This window comes from Vidua macroura, chromosome 25 (assembly GCF_024509145.1).
Source record: "Vidua macroura isolate BioBank_ID:100142 chromosome 25, ASM2450914v1, whole genome shotgun sequence".
NCBI classification, from domain to species: domain Eukaryota; kingdom Metazoa; phylum Chordata; class Aves; order Passeriformes; family Viduidae; genus Vidua; species Vidua macroura.
This window is the reverse complement of record NC_071595.1, coordinates 6,822,740-6,842,108: the sequence shown is the minus strand read 5'-3', so window position 1 is coordinate 6,842,108 and position 19,369 is coordinate 6,822,740. Positions and strand designations below refer to the sequence as shown.

The following is a 19,369-nucleotide window of genomic DNA, read 5'->3' as shown; positions in this document are numbered from 1 at the left end:
GTGCAGGGCCATGCAAAGTACCTTTAACTCAAAGCACACTTTCTCTTCCCTTATCCAGACTCTCTCTTTCCTCCAAAAGCTCTTTAGCAGCCTGGGAGCTCCTGGGGAAAAAGGCTCTTTGATGAGGGGAAAGAAGGACCTGTCCTCACTGAAGCTCCTGGGCTCTTCTTAACTCTTTAACATTAAAAATGTTAATTAAAATATCAAAATCTGGCAATGTTCTCATGCAAAATCAGCATGGATTTGTCCCACTGTCTCCCACAGCATCAGTCCCAGGCTTTCAGCCAGCTCTGGAGCTGACAGCTCTGGGGATTTTCAGTCAGGAGGAGGAAATGCTCCAGGTGAGGGATGGAGCAGCTGTGCCCTGAGGAAAGGGTGGCAGGATCGGGATTGCTCAGCCTGGAGAGGAGAAGGCTTGGGCTGACCTCACTGAGACCTTCTGGTGCCTGAAGGAGCTGCAGGAAAGATGGAGAAAGACTTTGGACAAGGGATGGAGGGACAGGAGCCAGGGAATGGCTCCCAGTGCCAGAGGGCAGGGCTGGATGGGATCTTGGGAATTGGGAATTGTTCCCTGGCAGGGTGGGGAGGGGCTGGGCTGGAATTGCCAGAGCAGCTGGGGCTGCCCCTGGATCCCTGGCAGTGCCCAAGGCCAGGCTGGACACTGGGGCTGGGAGCACCTGGGGCAGTGGGAGGTGTCCCTGCCAGGGCAGGGGTGGCGCTGGGTGGGGTTTGAGGTCCCTTCCACCCCCTTCCCTTCCTCTGTGGATGCTTTCATGGATATATTTCTAAAATCACGGATTTAGGGCAGTGCAAACACAACAATCCCCTCCCACGTTCGCACACACAGAGTTTGCTCCCCAAATACATAAAACTGCCCCCATGCATTTATGACTGTCAGGGCCCAGAGTGAAATAAAAGCCTGAAATTTGGGAGATTTTGCCCTGGACCCGTCTGGGCTGGGGTTTCTCCTGTTTTCCTGCCCTGCACACAAGGATCTCTTGGTGCAGACAGCACTTGCTCCCCATGAATGGGGATCATTCAGAGCCCTCCGTAAATGAAGCCTCTATGGCTGTTCTTGCGGGGAAAATATAAAGTTGCTCTGTGTCATTCTGCTGTTAATTAGCAAAGATAAATACATTTCAGGTGGGTATTTTCACCAGCAGAGCTCGTGGCACACAAGCAGCATTAAAGGTTTGAAAAGAGGGCGAGGGGCAAAGGTGTGCTGGGAGCTCTGGGGCTGCATTGATGCCTCTGGAAAAGCAGTGTTTATTTTTAAAATATGAAACATCATTTCTCCCCAGGCCCCTGAGAAGGAGAACACTGGAGTCAATATTTCAGGAGGAAAATATGCATTTCGAGCTCTTCCCCAGCCTGCCTGCAAGGTAAACACACCAACTGTGAATGGCTCGTGCTGGCCCCAGCGTGGCCCTGCTGCTGTTGTGGCCTTCACGTGTCCTGGCACGGGGAGGCTTTGCCTCTCCTCCAACACCCTCAAATCCATGGATCCTGACTCCAGAAGTGATGCTCTAAAACACCAAATCCTCCCTTTCCTTCCACAGAAAACTTTGGTCCCACCGTGCTCCTGCTGAAGGCAAAAGGTTCAGAGTCCCCCGTGCTGGGCATTGGTGAGGTCACACCTCGAATTTTGGGGGCAGTTTTGGAAAAGAAGGACTTGGAGGAGTTGGAGCGAATCCAGGGAAGGGAATGGAGCCCCAGGAGAGGCTGAGGGAGCTGGGAAGGGGCTCAGCCTGGAGCAAAGGAGGCTCAGGGGGGACCTTGTGGCTCTGCACAGCTCCTGCCAGGAGGGGACAGCCGGGGGGGTCGGGCTCTGCTCCAGGGAACAGGGACAGGAGGAGAGGGAACGGCCTCAGGCTGGGCCAGGGCAGGCTCAGGATATTTGGGAACATTTTCCCCGGGAAGGGTTGTGAAGCATTGGCTCAGGTGGAATCGAGGAAGTGGTGGAGTCCCCATCCCTGGTGTGTCCTAGGAGGGCTTGGAGGTGGCCCCTGGGGACACCCAGGGTCAGTGGTGGCCCTGGTGGTGCTGGGGGGCAGAAGGACTTGGTGATCCCAGAGGTCCTTTCCAGCCTGAGGAATTCTGTGATTCCAAGACTCCAACGTGAGCTCAAGAGCTGCAGTTTGTCCTCCCCAGCACGGGGAGCACAACTGGGAATGATCATCTGCACCCAGGCAGGAGAGAGCTTTGGGTTTCCCTCACTTTGAAAGCTCTGCAGGATTCCCCAAATTCCTCATGGTTTCCTCGTGGTTCTTGCTGTCCTTCAGCTCCTCCGTTGTTTTCCAGACAAATTTCCTGATTTGCAAATCCCTGGTTTGCCAATTCCCCGTGACAGAATTCCACTCTGCTGGACCCCTTCACCTTTAAAGTGCCAAATCCGCCAGTCTTGGGGCAGGGAAAGTAAAGCCCAGCTTAAGGATAAGTCCTGAAAGTACTAAAATGAAAACATTAAAGCAAAATTAAAGCTGGGAGAGGTGGCAACTCCTCATTTGCCATCACACAAATAACTCTGATGGAATAAACTATGTGAATCCAGATCTTCCTCCATCACAGCCCTTCCCAGGAATGCTGATCAGCTGGGAGAAGCCAGGAAAAACAGCACTGGATTTTCCACGGGACTGACAATTCTTGTTTAGAAGAGGCACTGCACTCATGCCATTAGTTCTGCTCGAGTTTTAGTTCAAAACTGCATTTGAGCTTTGGATTTCCCTATTTCCAATAGATACCCCCCGATTGCATTTAATATCTCGCTGTAAACTTCACCCTGGAGCAAGCCCACGTGTTAAAATCAAAATGCAGCAGCAGTCCCTGAGGCACTGCCATGGAAATGACCCAGAAAAATGAGAAGGTTTTCTGGAGGGGAAAAAAAGGAAATCGGGGATCTCAAGATGTTCTCAAACTTGCAGCGGAGCTCCAGCAGAAGGCAGGATAAGGAAATCACCTCAGATTGGGCCAGGAGAGGTTTTGAATGGATATTAAGAAAAATTTCATCACAGAAAGGGTGGTCAGGAACTGGCACAGGCTGCCCAGGGCAGTGGTGGAGTCAAATCCCTGGAATTGCTAAAAAAATCTGTGGATTGGGCACTTTAAGATGTGGTTTAGTGGTGACCATGGCTGGGCATGAGGATTGTAAAGGTTTTTTCCAACCTTAACAATGCCATGAGTTAAATACTAGATTTTTTTTCTTTTTGTTTTTTTTTTTTAGCTTTGGACCAGAAATTCTTCTCCAAAGGGATCTGGAGGGTGCCTGAGTCCCACAGACGAGGCAGAACGAAAAGGCTGGGAAGGGAGCAGCAGCCAAACTCTGAGTTGTTTGCTGTTGGTTTTTATTTCATTCTAAACAAACCCAGGAGTTGTAGTAAACACAGTTCTGCTGCCCTCCAGCCTCCAGAAAGCTCCAAGTTTTTACAAAATGCTCCCTAATTTCTGCCTATTTCTGGCTTCCTTTGATGTTCCAGGTGAGTGTTCCAAGCCGCATTCCCAGCTCCAGTTTTCACCTGTAAAGAAATGATGACAAAAGCTCCAGTTCTTGTGGTTTACCCCCAAAATGTTTCTATTTCGGTTTGAGGGATGGAGGGACCCCTCCCAACCTCCTGCATCCCCGTTTCCCACCCTGGCAACGTGGAATTACAGCAGTGGGGGCAGAGCAAAGCACCCAACAAATGATGCAAATGAAAGGCTGGGGAGGAGGCAGGAGTGGCTTTGAAAATAACCCCTGCACCGAGTCAGGATCAAAGGAATTTCTGTTTATCCTTCCAGCTGCAAAGAGCTGGCAAATATCCCTGGGGCTGCTGCTGGAAATAGCAAATGCTGTTTATGGCTGGGCCTTGTTTGTGTGTTTTATGGGTCACACTCATTTCACGGGGATCACTTTTTGTTTGTTCCCCCTGCCCACAGCTTCCCCTGGGACTGAGCTGCCTCCTGGGCACGGCTCCTGCCTCTCCTGCTGGCCACCTGCAGGGCTCTGCTCCTGCATCCGTGCCTGGAGTTCTCCACCTGTGCAATTCCTCAGTTCTGGCCTGGACCAGGAGGCCCTGAGGTTGTTTCCGTGCTAGAAACGGCTGGGATGGCACCAGAACTTTGTGCAGTTTTGGGTGTCACAATAGAAAAAAGGTCTAAAGGTGGTAGAGAGCAGCCAAGAAGGGACGTGGAGATGGGGAAGGGTTTGGAGGAGCAGCTGAGGGCACTTAGAGTGTCCAGCTGGAGCAAAGAGCTCAGGGATCTGCAGCTGCTCCCGAGGGGCAGCTCCCAGCTCTGCTCGGGGACAGGGACAGCAGCCAGGGCACGGCTGGAGCTGGGCCAGGGCAGCTCAGGCTGCAGCTCAGGGAAAGGTTCTTCCCCCAGAGGTGCTGGCACTGCCCAGGCTCCCCAGGGAATGGGCACGGCCCCGAGGCTGCCAGAGCTCCAGGGATGCCCAGGGTGGGGTTGTTGGGGGGGTCTGGGCAAGGCCAGGGTTGGATCCATGATCTCTGCAGACCCTTCCGGCTGAGGATATTCCTCGATTTGATGATTCTATGAAAGAACAGCAGGATAAGATTTACCAGTAGCAAATGTGGTCACTGTGTGGGCAGCTCCTTTTCTCCAAGGGGAATGACCCAAAACACCTTGGCAAGGCACACAAAAGCCCCAGGAATCAGAGGATCCCAGAATCCTGGGGTAGTTTGGGCTGGAAAGGATCTTAAAGCCCATCCAGTGCCACCTCCTGCCATGGGTAGGGTCCCTTCCACTAGGATCACCTTCCACTCTCCCAGGTTGCTCCAAGCCCATCCAAAATCACTGTAAAATACTTCCATTGGCAGGAATGTTCCACAAAATCCCCTTTTCCACTGGAGCTTTTGCTGGGTGGAAAAAGCCACAGGCAGCCAGGGAATTTAATGGTCATCCCTGGAGATGACCAAACTCCAGGAGATGCTGTTGGCTCAGTCAAGACCCTCTCGTTTATCTGTGCTGCCAGTTCTGAGATCCCCAGCTCAATCATCAGCTCAATCTTCCCCTCCACCAGAGAACTGCTGCTCGTTTCTCCTCTGCCCTGACCAAACTCCAGCTTGGAGCAGCGCTGAGATCTTCGCGTGAGCTGCGTCTCAGCCCAGGCTGGGGACACATCCATAAATCAGTTTGGAGAAGCCAAACCAGAATAACAGGGGTATTTAAAAGGGTCTTTTCTCAGTCTCAAGCCCAGCCCTGGTGGGGCTGGGGAGCAGCCTGGGCCAGGCTGGGCTCAGTTTGTGTTGGCCGAACCCTGTGGCATTTCAGAAACCCAACCCCACGTCCTGTCTCGAGCACAGCCCTGGCCTGGCTGGCAACTCACAAGAAATCCATGCATTTTATCAGGTTTGGGGGTTTGGAGGCTCTCACAGGGAACGGGAATGCTGGAACGCTGAGCTCTGGAGAGAAAGCTCTGCCCTGGGCTGGCTTGGCTAGAGCCAGGCTCAGTTAGACCAGGTGTGAACCCACACTGAAACCAAGCCCAGCTCTGCCAGACACGTCCTGACCATATTTTAGCTACTGCAGCTCTATTATCAAAGCCAATTAAAGCAAGGGGCCCAGGGACTGATTTACCCTGCTGCAGCCACTCAACAGCCAGGAGCATTCCCCATTATGAACGGGAATTTAATTGGAGGCAGACTCTGAACCACTGAAAGAGGTGGAGGAGAGGTTTTAACAGGATTTAGTAGGATCACATTGAGGAGCCCTCCTCTGGTTTGGAAACCAAGAGAATTGCCAGCATTTCACGTTTGGGCAGCCCCAGTTAATGGGGTTTTGGTGGGAGGAGCTTGGTCGGATGTCCCAGAACTGTCCCACACCATCCCAGGCTCTGATAAGGAATATTCAGGGCAGGATGTGCTTTTCCAAAGGGAACCTCCACCCTGGCAGCCCATCCTGAGGCCTCCTCCAGGCCTGGCTTGGATCAGCCATGGTGAGAAATAAGGAAGAGCTCCAGCACCCAGCCTGGTCCTGTGGCTGGGACCAGCTGGAGAAGTGTGGAATGTTCTGTCCCAGAGCTGTCCCACACCGCTCCAGGCTCTGATAAGGAATATTCAGGGCAGGATGTGCTTTTCCAAAGGGAAGGCCCATCCCAAGGCCTCCTCCAGGCCTGGCTTGGAGCAGCCACGGTGAGAAACAAGGAAGAGCTCCAGCACCCAGCCTGGTCCTGTGGCTGGGACCCAGAGATGGGTGGAGGGTTCAGTAATCAATTAATAATTCAAAAATCACATTGAATCTCTCCAGATTAAAGCAGGAGACTGGGCTGGGCCTAGCTGCAATGATCTGGGCTCTCCTGCAAAGTTTTCCGGTTGAATTTCGAGTTGCTCTCTTGCTCTTTGGGTGCAGTTAGACAATTGGCAGACGTAGGGGCAGAAAACTGATTTTCTGCTCGGAGGATTGGACTGGTTTGAGCTTTGGGGATTGATTTCTGAGCATGTTTAAAAGCACTGGAGCTACTGAGATGTCATTTGGGGCACCCTTCCAGACTCCAGGTCTGCTGAGGAGCATCCTGGTGCCCAGAACAAGGAGATGGAGCACAGAAAAACGGAATTATCCCCCCACCCTTAATGGGAAAATCAGCTGGAAAATATACAACCAACATCATCCTCTTCATCCCCATTACAGAAATGCACATCAAGTGAAGAGAGCAGGGGCAGCAGCACATTTCTTATTCGTCCTCTGCAAATATTCCATTGAAGTTTGCTGTTAGATATTCCACTGCAGCCTGGTTTGTGGTGGTTCAGAGTGGAGCAGCCCCCCCGGGCTGTGATCCGAGCTCTGGATGAGGCTGGAACGGAGACTTTATTTAAGACTGAGAAAACGCCGCTTTTTTTCCCACTGCGATGTTTGAAAAGAGCAGGAAATGATCCCGAAAGGGGAGCAGGGGTGGAATTCCAGGGACAACAGCAGCACCATCGGTGACATCTGCAGGGCCTGAGCTGAGCAGAGTCACTGGTGAACAGGCCACAGATCCTTGTCCCTGCTGATAAGGCACAGAGGCAGGTTTTGAGAGGAAATTGAAACAGAAATATCAGCTTCTCCTTTGCAAGCAGCACAAGCGTGAGAAAGATCAGGCCAAGGTCAAAGCACCATTTTCTGCTCGCTAATTTCTTTCAGAAATCAAATTATTTCTTCCTTCACTCAGCAATCAGACACCCTCAGAAACCAGGCTCACAGTTTGGAAGCCATTAACATTTTTATTTTAATTGAAACTTGTCTTCCAAGTGACATAACAGCACAGAAAAGTGCACCCACTCAGGTATGAAAAGGCAGAGCTGGATATTCTGGGGGGCTGTCAATCACCACAAGCAGACAGGGTGAGGGCTGCAGTTCCCAGGGATTTTTGCCTGCTCCCTTTGCTGTGGGAATTCTGCTGGCCGAGCTGCAGGGCTGGGTTATCCCTGAGAAAATTCCTTCCCTGTTCGTCCCTGTCATAGTTTGAGATGGGGTTTCCATGTCCCATGGAACATTTCCATTTTCACCAGAGGGGCTGATAAGAGACTGATAAGGGACTGATAAGAGACTGAGTGGGCTGACCTACAGCCCACGGAGGGACTTTCTGAGTTTGCCATCTCTTCAGAACAGCGAGAGGTTTTATTGTTTAACACTGTTCATTTTTTGTGCTGGTGAATGCTTTGCCTATTAAATACACATTTTTTTTCCACTTTTCTCCAAGGAAATGCTTTTCTCAAACCAGTTAGGGGAGGAACCACTTGAATTTGCTTTTCTAGAAGAAAGCCCTTTACAAGTTTTCCTCGCAGAATTGCCCTAAACCAGGGCAATCCCTTAATCCCTACAGGTCAGAGTGCTGAGCCAGAGGAGAACCACCACCCTCGTGGCACGGAGCAAAGCTGGCAGGGCTCAGGCCAGCCCTGCACCCACAGCAGCCAAATCCCAGATTCCAGGGATGGCAACCAGAGCCAGGGTCAGGAACTTGGGGTGCCAGGGCCACGAAACTGGGGTGCCAGGGTCAGGAAATGGACGTGCCAGAATCAGGAAATTGAGGTGCCCGGGTCAGGAAACTGGGGTACTAGAGTCAGGAAATTGGATTGCCAGGGTCAGGAAATGGAGGTGCCAGAGTCAGGAAACTGGGGTGCCACGGTCAGGAAATGGAGGTGCCAGGGTCAGGAAACGGGGGTACCAGGATGAGGAAATTGAGGTGCCAGAGTCAGGAACTTGGGGTGCCAGAGTCAAGAAATTGGGTTGCCAGGGTGAGGAAATGGAGGTGCCAGAGTCAGGAAATGGAGGTGCCAGGGTCAGGAAATTGGATTGCCAGGGTCAGGAAATGGAGGTACCAGAGTCAGGAAATGGAGGTGCCAGGGTCAGGAAATTGGGGTGCCAGGGTCAGGAAATGGAGGTGCCAGAGTCAGGAAACTGGAGTGCCAGAGTCAGGAAATTGAGGTGCCAGGGTGAGGAAATTGACGTGCCAGGGTCAGGAAATGGAGGTGCCAGAGTGAGGAACTTGGGGTGCCAGGGTCAGGAAATGGAGGTGCCAGGGTGAGGAACTTGGGGTGCCAGGGTCAGGAAATGGAGGTGCCAGGGTCAGGAAATTGGGGTGCCAGAGTGAGGAAATTGGATTGCCAGGGTCAGGAAGTTGGATTGCCAGGGTCAGGAAATGGACGTGCCAGAATCAGGAAATGGAGGTGCCAGGGCCAGGAAATTGGGGTGCTAGAGTCAGGAAACTGGGGTGCCACGGTCAGGAAATGGAGGTGCCAGGGTCAGGAAATTGGGGTGCCAGAGTCAAGAAATTGGGGTGCCAGGGTCAGGAAATTGAGGTACCAGGGTCAGGAAATTGAAGTGCCAGAGTCAGGAAATGGAGGTACCAGGGTCAGGAAGTTGGGGTGCCAGGGTCAGGAAATGGAGGTGCCGGAGCGGGACGAGGCTCCGGCAGTTCCCTGGCCGGATGTGGCTGGAAAAAGCTGGGAGCTGCTCTGGGTGGGGACTGGGGCTCTGCGGGGGGAGAGGCACCAGCAGCACCCAGAGCCAGCTCTCCCCCAGGCTGGGCTCAGATGGTCACGTAGGGAGGGGGGCAATCCTTGGAAGGCAGCTCCAGGGCTTCCTCATAGGACGGCAGCACGGCCTGGAAGAGACCAAAGGTTATGGGATCACAGGGATTTCACCCTGGAGGGCTGAGACAGAGAGTTAGAAATTGAACCTAAAGTAGAAACTAATTCAGATTTAGCTGAAGAGTGCCGTTGTAACTTGTTTAGTCTGTAGCTTGCTAAATTTATTTAACCTACTAATTTACTGTGCTCAAAACCTACAGGAAAAACAAAGTTAAAAAAAGTTTTTAAAAAATGTTACTTAAAGAAACGCAAGTTTCTAAACTAAAGAGAGATAAGGAGGGGCCCCACCAACCTTAAAAAGAAAACTAAAGCTAAGTTATTAGACATTACTAGACGTTACTAGAGAACTGCACGGGCTCATAAAAACTGATGAGACAGTTTTAATATGAAACGGGGCTAGGAAATAAATATGCATGAACCCGTCGTGAAACTTTATGCATATGCAACAGGTTAGGGGATAAAACAGACTCAAGAATTCTCAGAGGTGCGCTGTCCTTTGGGGGAGCTATCCCACCTGCCCAACACTGAAATAAATCAGGCCAACTTTACAACTTTTACAAGTTGTAGAGTTGTTTTTTTTTTTCCTGCAAATCAGGCAGTGCAATTCCTGGGGGATTTTTGGCTGATCCCTTTGCTGTAGGAATTCTGCTGGTGGAGCTCCATGTCTGGGTTATCCCTGAGAAAATTCACTTTTCCACTGCCTCCACTGGCTCCACTAACAGGAACAAATTAATTTTTCCTCTCCTTTTCCATTATTTTGGATCCACTTTCAGGGTAAATTCACTTTTCCTCACCTTTTCCACTGTTTTGGCTCCACTTTTGGGGTAAATTCACTTTTCCTCACCTTTTTCCACTGTTTTGGCCCCACTTTTGGGGTAAATTCACTTTTCCTCACCTTTTCCACAGTTTTGGCTCCACTTTCGGGGTAAATTCACTTTTCCTCACCTTTTCCACTGTTTTGGCTCCAATTTTGGGGTAAATTCACTTTTCCTCACCTTTTCCACTGTTTTGGCTCCACTTTTAGGAGTAAATTCACTTTTCCTCACCTTTTTCCATTGTTTTGGCCCCACTTTTGGGGTAAATTCACTTTTCCTCACCTTTTTCCACTGTTTTGGCCCCACTTTTAGGGTAAATTCACTTTTCCTCACCTTCTCCACTGCGTGTGGCTCCACTTTCTCCTCGTCCCTCCTGCTGGCTTTGATGAACTTAAAGCAGCTCAGGACACACTTGAACATGTAGGCCTGGAAAAGAGGGGAAAGGGAGGGAAAAGGGCATTTTCCCATGGCACTGCAGGGCAGAAAGGGCATATTCCCTCTTTTGCCACCAGCCTGGGATTTTCCTGCTCTTTTCTCTGGATGGAGAAGTTTGGGACCACGATCCCAGGGCCTTAAATCAGCGTCTCTGTCCTTCCCCGGGAATGTGATGATTCCATGGACTGAGAACAGCACTGTGGTGGCACTGGGATCAATAATCCAGTAAGTATCAAATGATGAAACATAAAATCTGTTAAAACACATCATTGAGACCTCTGAGGTTACAACATCCCCAGGTAGGAAAGGAAATCGTGGCCTTGATGTCGTTTTCCAGAGCAGGTCTGGATTCCATGAATTCAGAACAACGCTGGGATGGGACTGGGATCGGTAATCCAGTAAATATCAAATGATTAAACATAAAATCCATTCAAACACATCACTGAGAGCTCTGAGAGCACAATATCCCCAGGTAGGAAAGGAAATCGTGGCCTTGATGTCGTTTTTCAGAGCAGGTTACAAAGTCTGGATCCCACGAATTCAAAACACTGAGGTGGGACTGGAAATCCAGTCAATATCAAATGATTAAACATAAAATAATCCCATCCCAACTCTGGGATGGGACTGGGATCAATAATCCAGTCAATATCAAATGATTAAACATAAAATATGTTAAAACACATCACTGAGAGCTCTGAGAGCACAATATCCCCAGGTAGGAAAGGAAATCGTGCCTTGATGTCGTTTTCCGGAGCAGGTTACAAAGTCTGGATCCCATGAATTCAAAACACTGAGGTGGGACTGGAAATCCAGTCAATATCAAATGATTAAACATAAAATCTGTTAAAACACATCACTGAGAGCTCTGAGAGCACAACATCCCCAGGTAGGAAAGGGAATCGTGGCCTTGATGTCGTTTTTCAGAGCAGGTTACGAAGTCTGGCTGCCTTAGGAAAGCACCAGAGGCACCACAGAGACCCAAGGACTGCCCCAAAAATCCCTTCATTCAGCAAAATCCCATTTCTGCACTTCCCTGACAGGACCTCCTGGCAGCCCATGGATTTATCCATGCAATAAATGGATATTTATCCATTTTCTGAGGAAAAAGGTTTGATTGAGGGGGTTGTGGCCCAGGGAAATAAGCGGGGTCTGTGGGGCTGGCCCTGTAAAATCAATATTTTCCCTGCTCCAAGCAGCACGAGTCGTGTGCCTGGTGTTTGTGTTGGCCTGGGAACGTGCTCGGGAGCATTGGGATTTTCAGGGAACACAGGGAGCCACAGATCCCAAACCCGGGCTGTGCAGCTGAGCATGCCCAGGACAATGAGGGCTCTTTGTGCTGGCACCAAGCCAAGAGAAAGTGGGGGGAAAAAAAAAAAATCCATGAAATATCTGAGCTGAAAAAATCAATCTCAACGTTCCAGAGACTGGAGGTAAATCCAAACTTTGAGCGTCTTTTGGGAATGTTGCAAAACCCTTCCTGCTTCCAAAGCCTCTTCATCCAGAGAGCAAATCTGGAGCTGTCATAGAAACTGGGTAAAAACCTCCACTCATCCATGAAAAAAATCCTAGAAATATAAAAAAATCTAAAAAATACATCTAAGAAGTAAATAAAAACCACACAGCAAAGGAATGCACTCCCTGATTTTGGTTTTGAAATAAAATATAACAAAGGAATGCATGCCTCCATTTTGGTCTTGAAATAAATAAAAATCACTCAAAAAAAGGACTGCAGTCCTTGATTTTGGTTTTGAAATAAATTAAAATCATACAACAAAGGAATGAATTCCCCCATTTTGATTTTGAAATCAATTAAAATCATACAACAAAGGAATGCATTCCCCCATTTTGATTTTGGAATCAACCAAAATCATACAACAAAGGAATGCATTCCACCATTTTGATTTTGAAATCAATTAAAATCATGCAACAAAGGAATGCATTCCACGATTTTGATTTTGGAATCAATTAAAATCATGCAACAAAGGAATGCATTCCACCATTTTGATTTTGGAGTCAATTAAAATCATACAACAAGGAATGCACTTCCCGATTTTGGTTTTGAAATAAATCAAAATCACAATGAATCTTTTTTTCCCCTTAATTTCTGCTTTCTTATCCCTGTGGCCTTTATCATTCCAAAGTGAGATAAAGACTATTGGAATATTTGCCCACTTCCCTGGAGCACCTGGCACAGTGGCAGTGAGATGAACCCAAAGGTGCCTCCACCCCACCCCACCCCACCCCATGGATTTAGGATCACTCATGGATGCAGAGTGGAATTGCCCTAATGGCAGCATCACCCTGCCCTTGGAATATTTTTTCCAGGGAATTTTGAACTGATTCTGCCACCACAGGTAATGCAGAGCAGCCCCATGCTGCCCTGAGCTGGGAGGCTGCAGGGAGAGAATTCCATGGGATTTTGCCCATGGAGGAGGAGAGGGATTGGCACTGGGATTAAAGGATGGGGGTCCTGGTGGCTTTTTGGGGTTTTATTATCCCACCCCATCCCTCCTCTTACAACCCCAACACAAAAACCCATTGCAAGTCCAGCATCTTGTGGGTAAAGCTGTGGAAAATTCCAATTAATGCATTTGCCAGGGCAGGGAGATTCCTGCCAGCTGGGGCTCGGGGTTATCTTCACTCGGGCTGCACGTTCCATGGGAATATTAAAAGAGATTTTAAAGCCGTGCCTGGAGTGCATCCGTACAAAACTCTCCACTCCCCACTGGCTTTTCTGGCCCACCTGGAGGGCTCAGAAGATAAAATGGTTTCCAGCTCACAAGCAGCACTTTCTGTCCAAGTACCTGCACGATTCTGGCTTTCTTCATGGGGCTGAAGGTGAAAAATCAGTTCTGTGTGCCACTGAAGCAACAGAAGACTAAAACCCCTCTCATGTGGAGCTTCCTGAGGCACCAGCAGGGTTTGGCTCCTGGTTTTAATGAACTTTGGGAGTTCCAGGGTGCAGAACCCCGCTCCCATATCAGAGAGGACACGGCCACTCACCCAGTGAAAGATCTCACCTGCTGCTCAGTAATCTCATTTATTTGGGCACTTTGCAGCAGAGGACTTTGCTGTGGTTTTTTCAGCCTTTTTCTCCTTCTAGACAGGAATGGACAGTGATGATTTGGGGATGTAAGAGGGATTTTGCTTGGTAACTCACACAGAAGAGTAAAGGCAGGGGTTTGGATAAACCGCATGGAGGCACAGCTCCCACTGTACCCAGGTGTTGGATTAAGCTTTTTCTGACCCAGAGATGGGGTAAATGAGAGGCGTTTTAAAAACTTTTATTCCATTTTCAGTCTCATGAGAAGGGTGAGACAATACAGATGTTATAATTCACACCATCACAATCAGAAGCCAATTATTTCCTGATTACAATACATTATAGGCATTTCTTGGCCTGTCAGCTTTAGCCACACCTTGCTGTAAATGCCTTCAAGCCAAAAATTTAAAATTACCCCTCGCGGGTCCTACTGCAATGCATCTTTCATAGTTCTACTTCTCCAAAGTATCTATTCTTATTTGCATGGCCATCTTTTGAAACTTGTTTCTAGTTCCACTTCTCTCTCCACAAAGTCTATTCTATGGCATTTCTAAGTCAGCATTTCTTATCTCAAAGTTTCCCACACCCGAGGAGAGCCCAACAAGGCAGCTCTGGGAGAGAATTAAAGCTGAATTTTCCTGGGGAAGCCTCATTTCAGAGGAGGAAGTCCTTACCTTGAGGATGAGCACAGCCACGAAGGCGATGGTGAAAGTGATCATCACCTTGGCGTATTCCTCTGCTGGCAGCTTCTCCAGGGCTGGCAAAGTGCCCTGGGGGAAAAGGGAGAAGGTCTCAGCCCAAAACACTCAGGTCTCAGCTCAAAACACTCATTCCCTCTGCCAGGGGCACCCACAGAGAGGGGTTCAAGGTTCAGGCAGAATAAGGAACAAGGGATTTTCACTGGCAGCAGGATCACAGGGATATTGTTTTCTTCCTGCTGTTTCCACTCCTTGGGCAAAGCCCTGTTTAAATGGACTTTAAAAATTTTAATTTCCACTTCTGCCACCAGACTGGGGTTTTCCTGCTCTTTTCTCTGGAGGGAGAAACTTGGGACCGTGATCCCAGGGCCTTAAATCAGTGTCTCCATCCTTCCCTAGGAATGTGATGATTCCATCTATTGAAAACAACACTGGGGTGGGACTTATTAAATAAGATTGTTTAATAAAGATGAAATTTGAGGCATTTTCCATGCAGGCAGCTCCACAATTTGCATCCATCAGATCCCTACAAGGAGAAACGAGGTTTATTTTTAAGGAGCACAGGAGCTGTCAGTCAGGAGCAGTGCTGGGGAGAACACGGAAAACCCTCTTTGTTGTCAAACTGAGCAGTTTGGGATGCTCCAGAGAAGCTGCACAGCCATGGAATGGGAATTTATAGGAGTTCCCAGAGTGGGAAATGAGCAGAGCTGGCTGCAGACCTACCCCACTGTCCAGAGGCTTGAGGCTGAGGTAGGTGGGCACCTCCATGTAGGAGCTGCACAGGGTGAGGATGCTCAGGCAGAAATCCAGCAGCTGCAGCGCCAGCAGGGGAGTCCTGGCGTGGCCCTGCTGAGGGGACAGGAACAGGATTGGGTCACCTCTGCAGATTATTCACACTTTACACAGAGCCTGTGGTTGGTTCACACGGAGTCTAAGCCACTAAATGCCCTTAAATTCAACCCAAACCTTCCCTTCTGCTGGCCCAAAGAGTGAGCAAAGTGTTTCTGGGGCTTCATCTGAGCTCCACAGAAGCCTCTGGCCAGAGCAGTGACAATCTCAGTTTCTCTCCAGCAAACTCCTCTTGTTGGGGGCACACCCAGAGCCACCTCCCTCAAATCCAGGAGAAAATCAACATTTCAACACAGAGGAAGATAAATATCCCAGCTGCCACTGGTTTCCTTACGCCTCCAAGGATTGCATCCTGTCTGGCCAGGAGAAACCACCTCACATCTGGACTCAGGATCCTAAAAGTCTTTTCCAACCTAAAGGATTCCATGAAGAATTGCAGCCCAAGATAACGATCCTTTACTCCAGCCTTCCAGGATTCCATGCAGAACCACAGCCCAAGGTAACCATCCTTTATTCCAACCTTCCAGGACCCTAAATGCATTTTCCAACCTAAAGGATTCCATGAGAAACCACAGCCCGGGGTAAAGATCCTTCATTCCAACCTAGAGGATTCCATAAGGAACCACCCCAAGGGAACGATCCTCCATTCCATGCATTCCTCACCTCAGGAAAGCCAGGAGCCCCTGGGAGGTGTGGAATCTTTGCTTCTTTTCTGCCAGGGTTGGGGTTAAATTGTGAGACGGTATTTCTCGTTGGGACTCAGATGTTTATCAGTTCTTATCTCTGTCACAGTCCCACAAACCCTGAGTTCTGCAGCACTTCACTCTAACACACTGAAATGGAGCCCCATCTCTCTCTACAAGGCCTTTTAGGGATAAAGTGTCCAATTAAGAAATGACACCTAAATTATTTTCACTTTTAACCCAATAACCAACCACCCGTGCCCTGCAATGCGGGCTTTTTATCCAATGACACAAAACCACCCAAACCCATGGAGGAGAAGGAGAAGGAGAAGGAGAAGGAGAAGGAGAAGGAGAAGGAGAAGGAGAAGGAGAAGGAGAAGGAGAAGGAGAAGGAGAAGGAGAAGGAGAAGGAGAAGGAGAAGGAGAAGGAGAAGGAGAAGGAGAAGGAGAAGGAGAAGGAGAAGGAGAAGGAGAAGGAGGAGAAGAAGGAGAAGGAGAAGAAGGAGGAGAAGGAGAAGGAGAAGGAGAAGGAGAAGGAGAAGGAGAAGGAGAAGGAGAAGGAGAAGGAGAAGGAGAAGGAGAAGGAGAAGGAGAAGGAGAAGGAGAAGGAGGAGGAGAAGGAGAAGGAGAAGAAGGAGGAGGCCCAGCCTCTGCCCTAAAACCTCCATCTTGCCCCATATCTATTACTGTATTCTAAACCCCAAACTCTCTGTTTCCCACCCTGTGACATCACACACGTCTGTTCAAACTCCACCCCCACAATCCCAGTTCTGCCATTCCATTTTGGAAGCTTCTCCAGGGCCTCAGGTCAGTGCAGAGTTCTCCTGGGGGTCGGTGCCTGGCAGCACAGAAAGGCTCCAATTCTCACTGAGCAGGGCTCCAACGAGGAGGAGGAGCTGTCACCCACCGTGTGGCCCAGGGAGGACACGGAGATGATCGCTGGCACCTGGATGTAGGAGCTGAACATGGTCAGGAGGCTCAGGAGGAAATCGATGACTTGCAGAGCCAGGAAGGGGATCAGGAACCGCTCCCTCTTCTGAGGAGGAAAAGCAGTGCTGGTTATTTATTATATAAACATTACAGTTTTGTCGCCCTGTTCTTTTAAAAGTTTTAAAGTTCTTTTAAAAGTTTTCTATGCCTTCTGATGTTTACATATTTCCACTGGAGTTCTCACACACCGTTCATGTCAATAATGATTGTTGTGCATTCTTCTTTGTGGGAGGAGAGAATTGATGGACTCTTGGTTTGACCAGTGTGGTTGGAGAAGTGGCAATTTCTTCCTCCAATCCACTGTCGCTTTTGGAATTCTATATATTGCGAAGTCAGAAATAAAAGTTGCTTCCTTTTACCCTTTTGATCTTAGAGTGCGTGAGTTATTTCGCGTCGTAGTGCGACAATATTTAATGGTTATTTCCATTCCAAGTGGGAAATGAGACCAGCTGTCAACACCTGGAATGGAGCACCTTAGATGGTGCTCCAAGAATTAACACTTCCCTGGAATTTCTGATTTCAGTGACCACTGATCCAGAGAAAACAGGGCGTCAATGCTGACTTTTTCCACCCCTTTGGAAAATTCCTGTGAATTCTCCCTCTGTGACATTAGCACTTCCCATCAGCGGTGTCATCCAGCTGTCCCTGAAATTCACCTCTGCGGAGGGAGAGCTGGGTTCAGACTCCTGGGGTTTCCAGCCCCAGGCCTGGTCATTCCTCCTCCTGCACTGGGAATTGAATCCCTGCTGCAGCAGGGCAGTGACAGTTCTCTCATGGGACCTGACTTGCCACAGGGCAAGGAAATGAGGCAAGAAAACCTTTCCAAATCATAAAATCTCCTTCATTTAGCAGCTTCAGATGCAGCTCTGATGGAAATGCTGCCCAGATTTGGTAAATCTGGGTGTTTGAAGCTTTTCACAGGAACCTGAGGCTTCAAACCAGTCCCTCTCCCCCTCTGGAACCAGGAGACATTTTTAATCTGCCTTTTTTCCTGTGTGATTCTGTGATTCTGGGGTTTTTATCTACCTTTTTTTCCTGTGTGATTCTGTGATTCTGGGGGTTTTATCTACCTTTTTTTCCTGTGTGATTCTGGGGTTCTGGGGTTTTTATCTGCCTTTTTTCCTGTGTGATTCTGTGATTCTGGGATTTTTATTTGCCTTTTTTCCTGTGTGATTCTGTGATTCTGGGGTTTTTATCTGCCCTTTTTCCTGTGTGATTCTGTGATTCTGGGATTTTTATCTGCCCTTTTTCCTGTGTGATTCTGTGATTCTGGGGTTTTTATCTGCCCTTTTTCCTGTGTGATTCTGTGGTTCTGGGATTTTTATCTGCCTTTTTTCCTGTGTGATTCTGTGATTCTGGGCGGTTTTCCTGCTTTTTTTTTTTGACCACAATTCCAGTGAGCACCATCCAAACCCTGAGTGTCATTTGTGGGGAACGTACCTTGAGCACCCCGAGCAGGAGATGGAAGCTGATGACAAACAACATGAGGATCAGCAGGAAACTGGTGGCGATATCAGCTGAAAAGGATAAAAAAATGATAAAAGGAATCACCACATCACCAAAAGATGTCCCAGCTCCATCACACCCCTAAGGGAGGGTTCAACCTGGCACAAAGAATTGTGTCTGTGCAGGAATTACTGCCATGCAGCTGGAATTAACCCTCTTTTCCTTTTTTTACACCCATTTTTCATCTCTCTTTGAAGTTCCTGTATCCACCAGGTGCTGCGGGCTGTGAGCTCGAGGGGACCAAGGCCTGAAATGTTAAATATCCCAGGCTACAAAATGAAGTATTAAAAAAAAACCCAGAGGGCTCTTGGCTCTTAGCTCTGAGCCAAATTTCATATCCTAATTTTCCTGAGCTGGAAATTATTTAGAGGCTGACAGGCAGAGGAAGGAACCAGCAGTGAAATGCTGAAGGATCTTCAGAATCTCTCAGAGAAGAGCAGGAATTTTCACCCCAGGGATGGTTGGGGGAGATCTCTCCCCCCAACCCTGCAGCTGTGGGTTGCAAGGGACACCTCAAAAATGTCATGTGAGGGGGTTTAGGGTGATTTTTGGCAGCTGCTTTGGGTGTGAGGGTGATATTTTATATCCAGAGTTCCTGCTCTACCTTTGCCTGGAAGCAATTTTCCCTCCTGCAATCACAGCCTGCCCTGCTGCTGATTCACCTCTCCAGAGGCAAAATTCTGCTGCTTTTTGTTTATCAGTCTCTGCACAACCTTTCCCAGAGCTTCCTCCAGCTCCTTTCCTTCTGTTTCACCTGAGTTTAAATCAGCACTGGCCAGTGTGGGTTCTTGAATTCCTAAATGCTTCAAGAAAAGAGCCAAAGATTTAATTTTTCTGTCTTTTTTTCTTTTTTTTAAGCAGCTGATCCTTCCCATAGGTGCACAGGACTGGTGGTCCCTGGGGGTCCCTTCCAGCTGAGGATGTTCCATGCAACTATGAATAAATCCAGTGCCTAACTCTGTTTTATCCACCACGCTCCCAATGTTCTCATAAAGAACTCTGGGAATTGTGCCTGTAGAATCCCTGTCACATTCCAGCTGCTCTGAAATCCTTAACTGCTCCATATCACCCCTTTTTCCCAAGGAAAATTCATCTCCATCTCCCCCAGCTTTGAGTGTTCACCTGGAGCTTTGGTGCCCCTTTGGTGAGGGAAGATTTCAGTGCTTGGGCAGACCCCAAATCATCCTTTATTCCCTTTCCAGAAGTGGATATTCTTTATTCCAGTGAATATTTATTAATTAAATTGATTTCTTTTTGTTTTGTTTTGGTTTTTTGTTTGTTTTTT

General features: G+C 48.7%; 1 protein-coding gene across 2 annotated transcripts in view; it reads right to left on the bottom strand.

Annotated features, from left to right (window-relative positions):
- Positions 1-7,083: 7,083 nt before the first annotated feature.
- LAPTM5 (lysosomal protein transmembrane 5) overlaps positions 7,084-19,369 on the bottom strand; it is a 23,459-nt gene continuing 11,173 nt past the window's right edge. The window contains exons 3-8 of one of the 2 annotated variants that reach the window (XM_053999009.1): positions 18,019-18,095; positions 16,496-16,624; positions 14,780-14,905; positions 14,033-14,128; positions 10,214-10,306; positions 7,084-9,079 (exon numbers count right to left, since the gene is read on the bottom strand). In XM_053999009.1, the coding sequence (XP_053854984.1) occupies positions 9,005-9,079; positions 10,214-10,306; positions 14,033-14,128; positions 14,780-14,905; positions 16,496-16,624; positions 18,019-18,095 (596 nt within the window). In that variant the 3' untranslated portion in view covers positions 7,084-9,004. The remainder of the gene's footprint in view (positions 9,080-10,213; positions 10,307-14,032; positions 14,129-14,779; positions 14,906-16,495; positions 16,625-18,018; positions 18,096-19,369) is intronic. The other variant, XM_053999010.1, reaches the window with a different exon arrangement.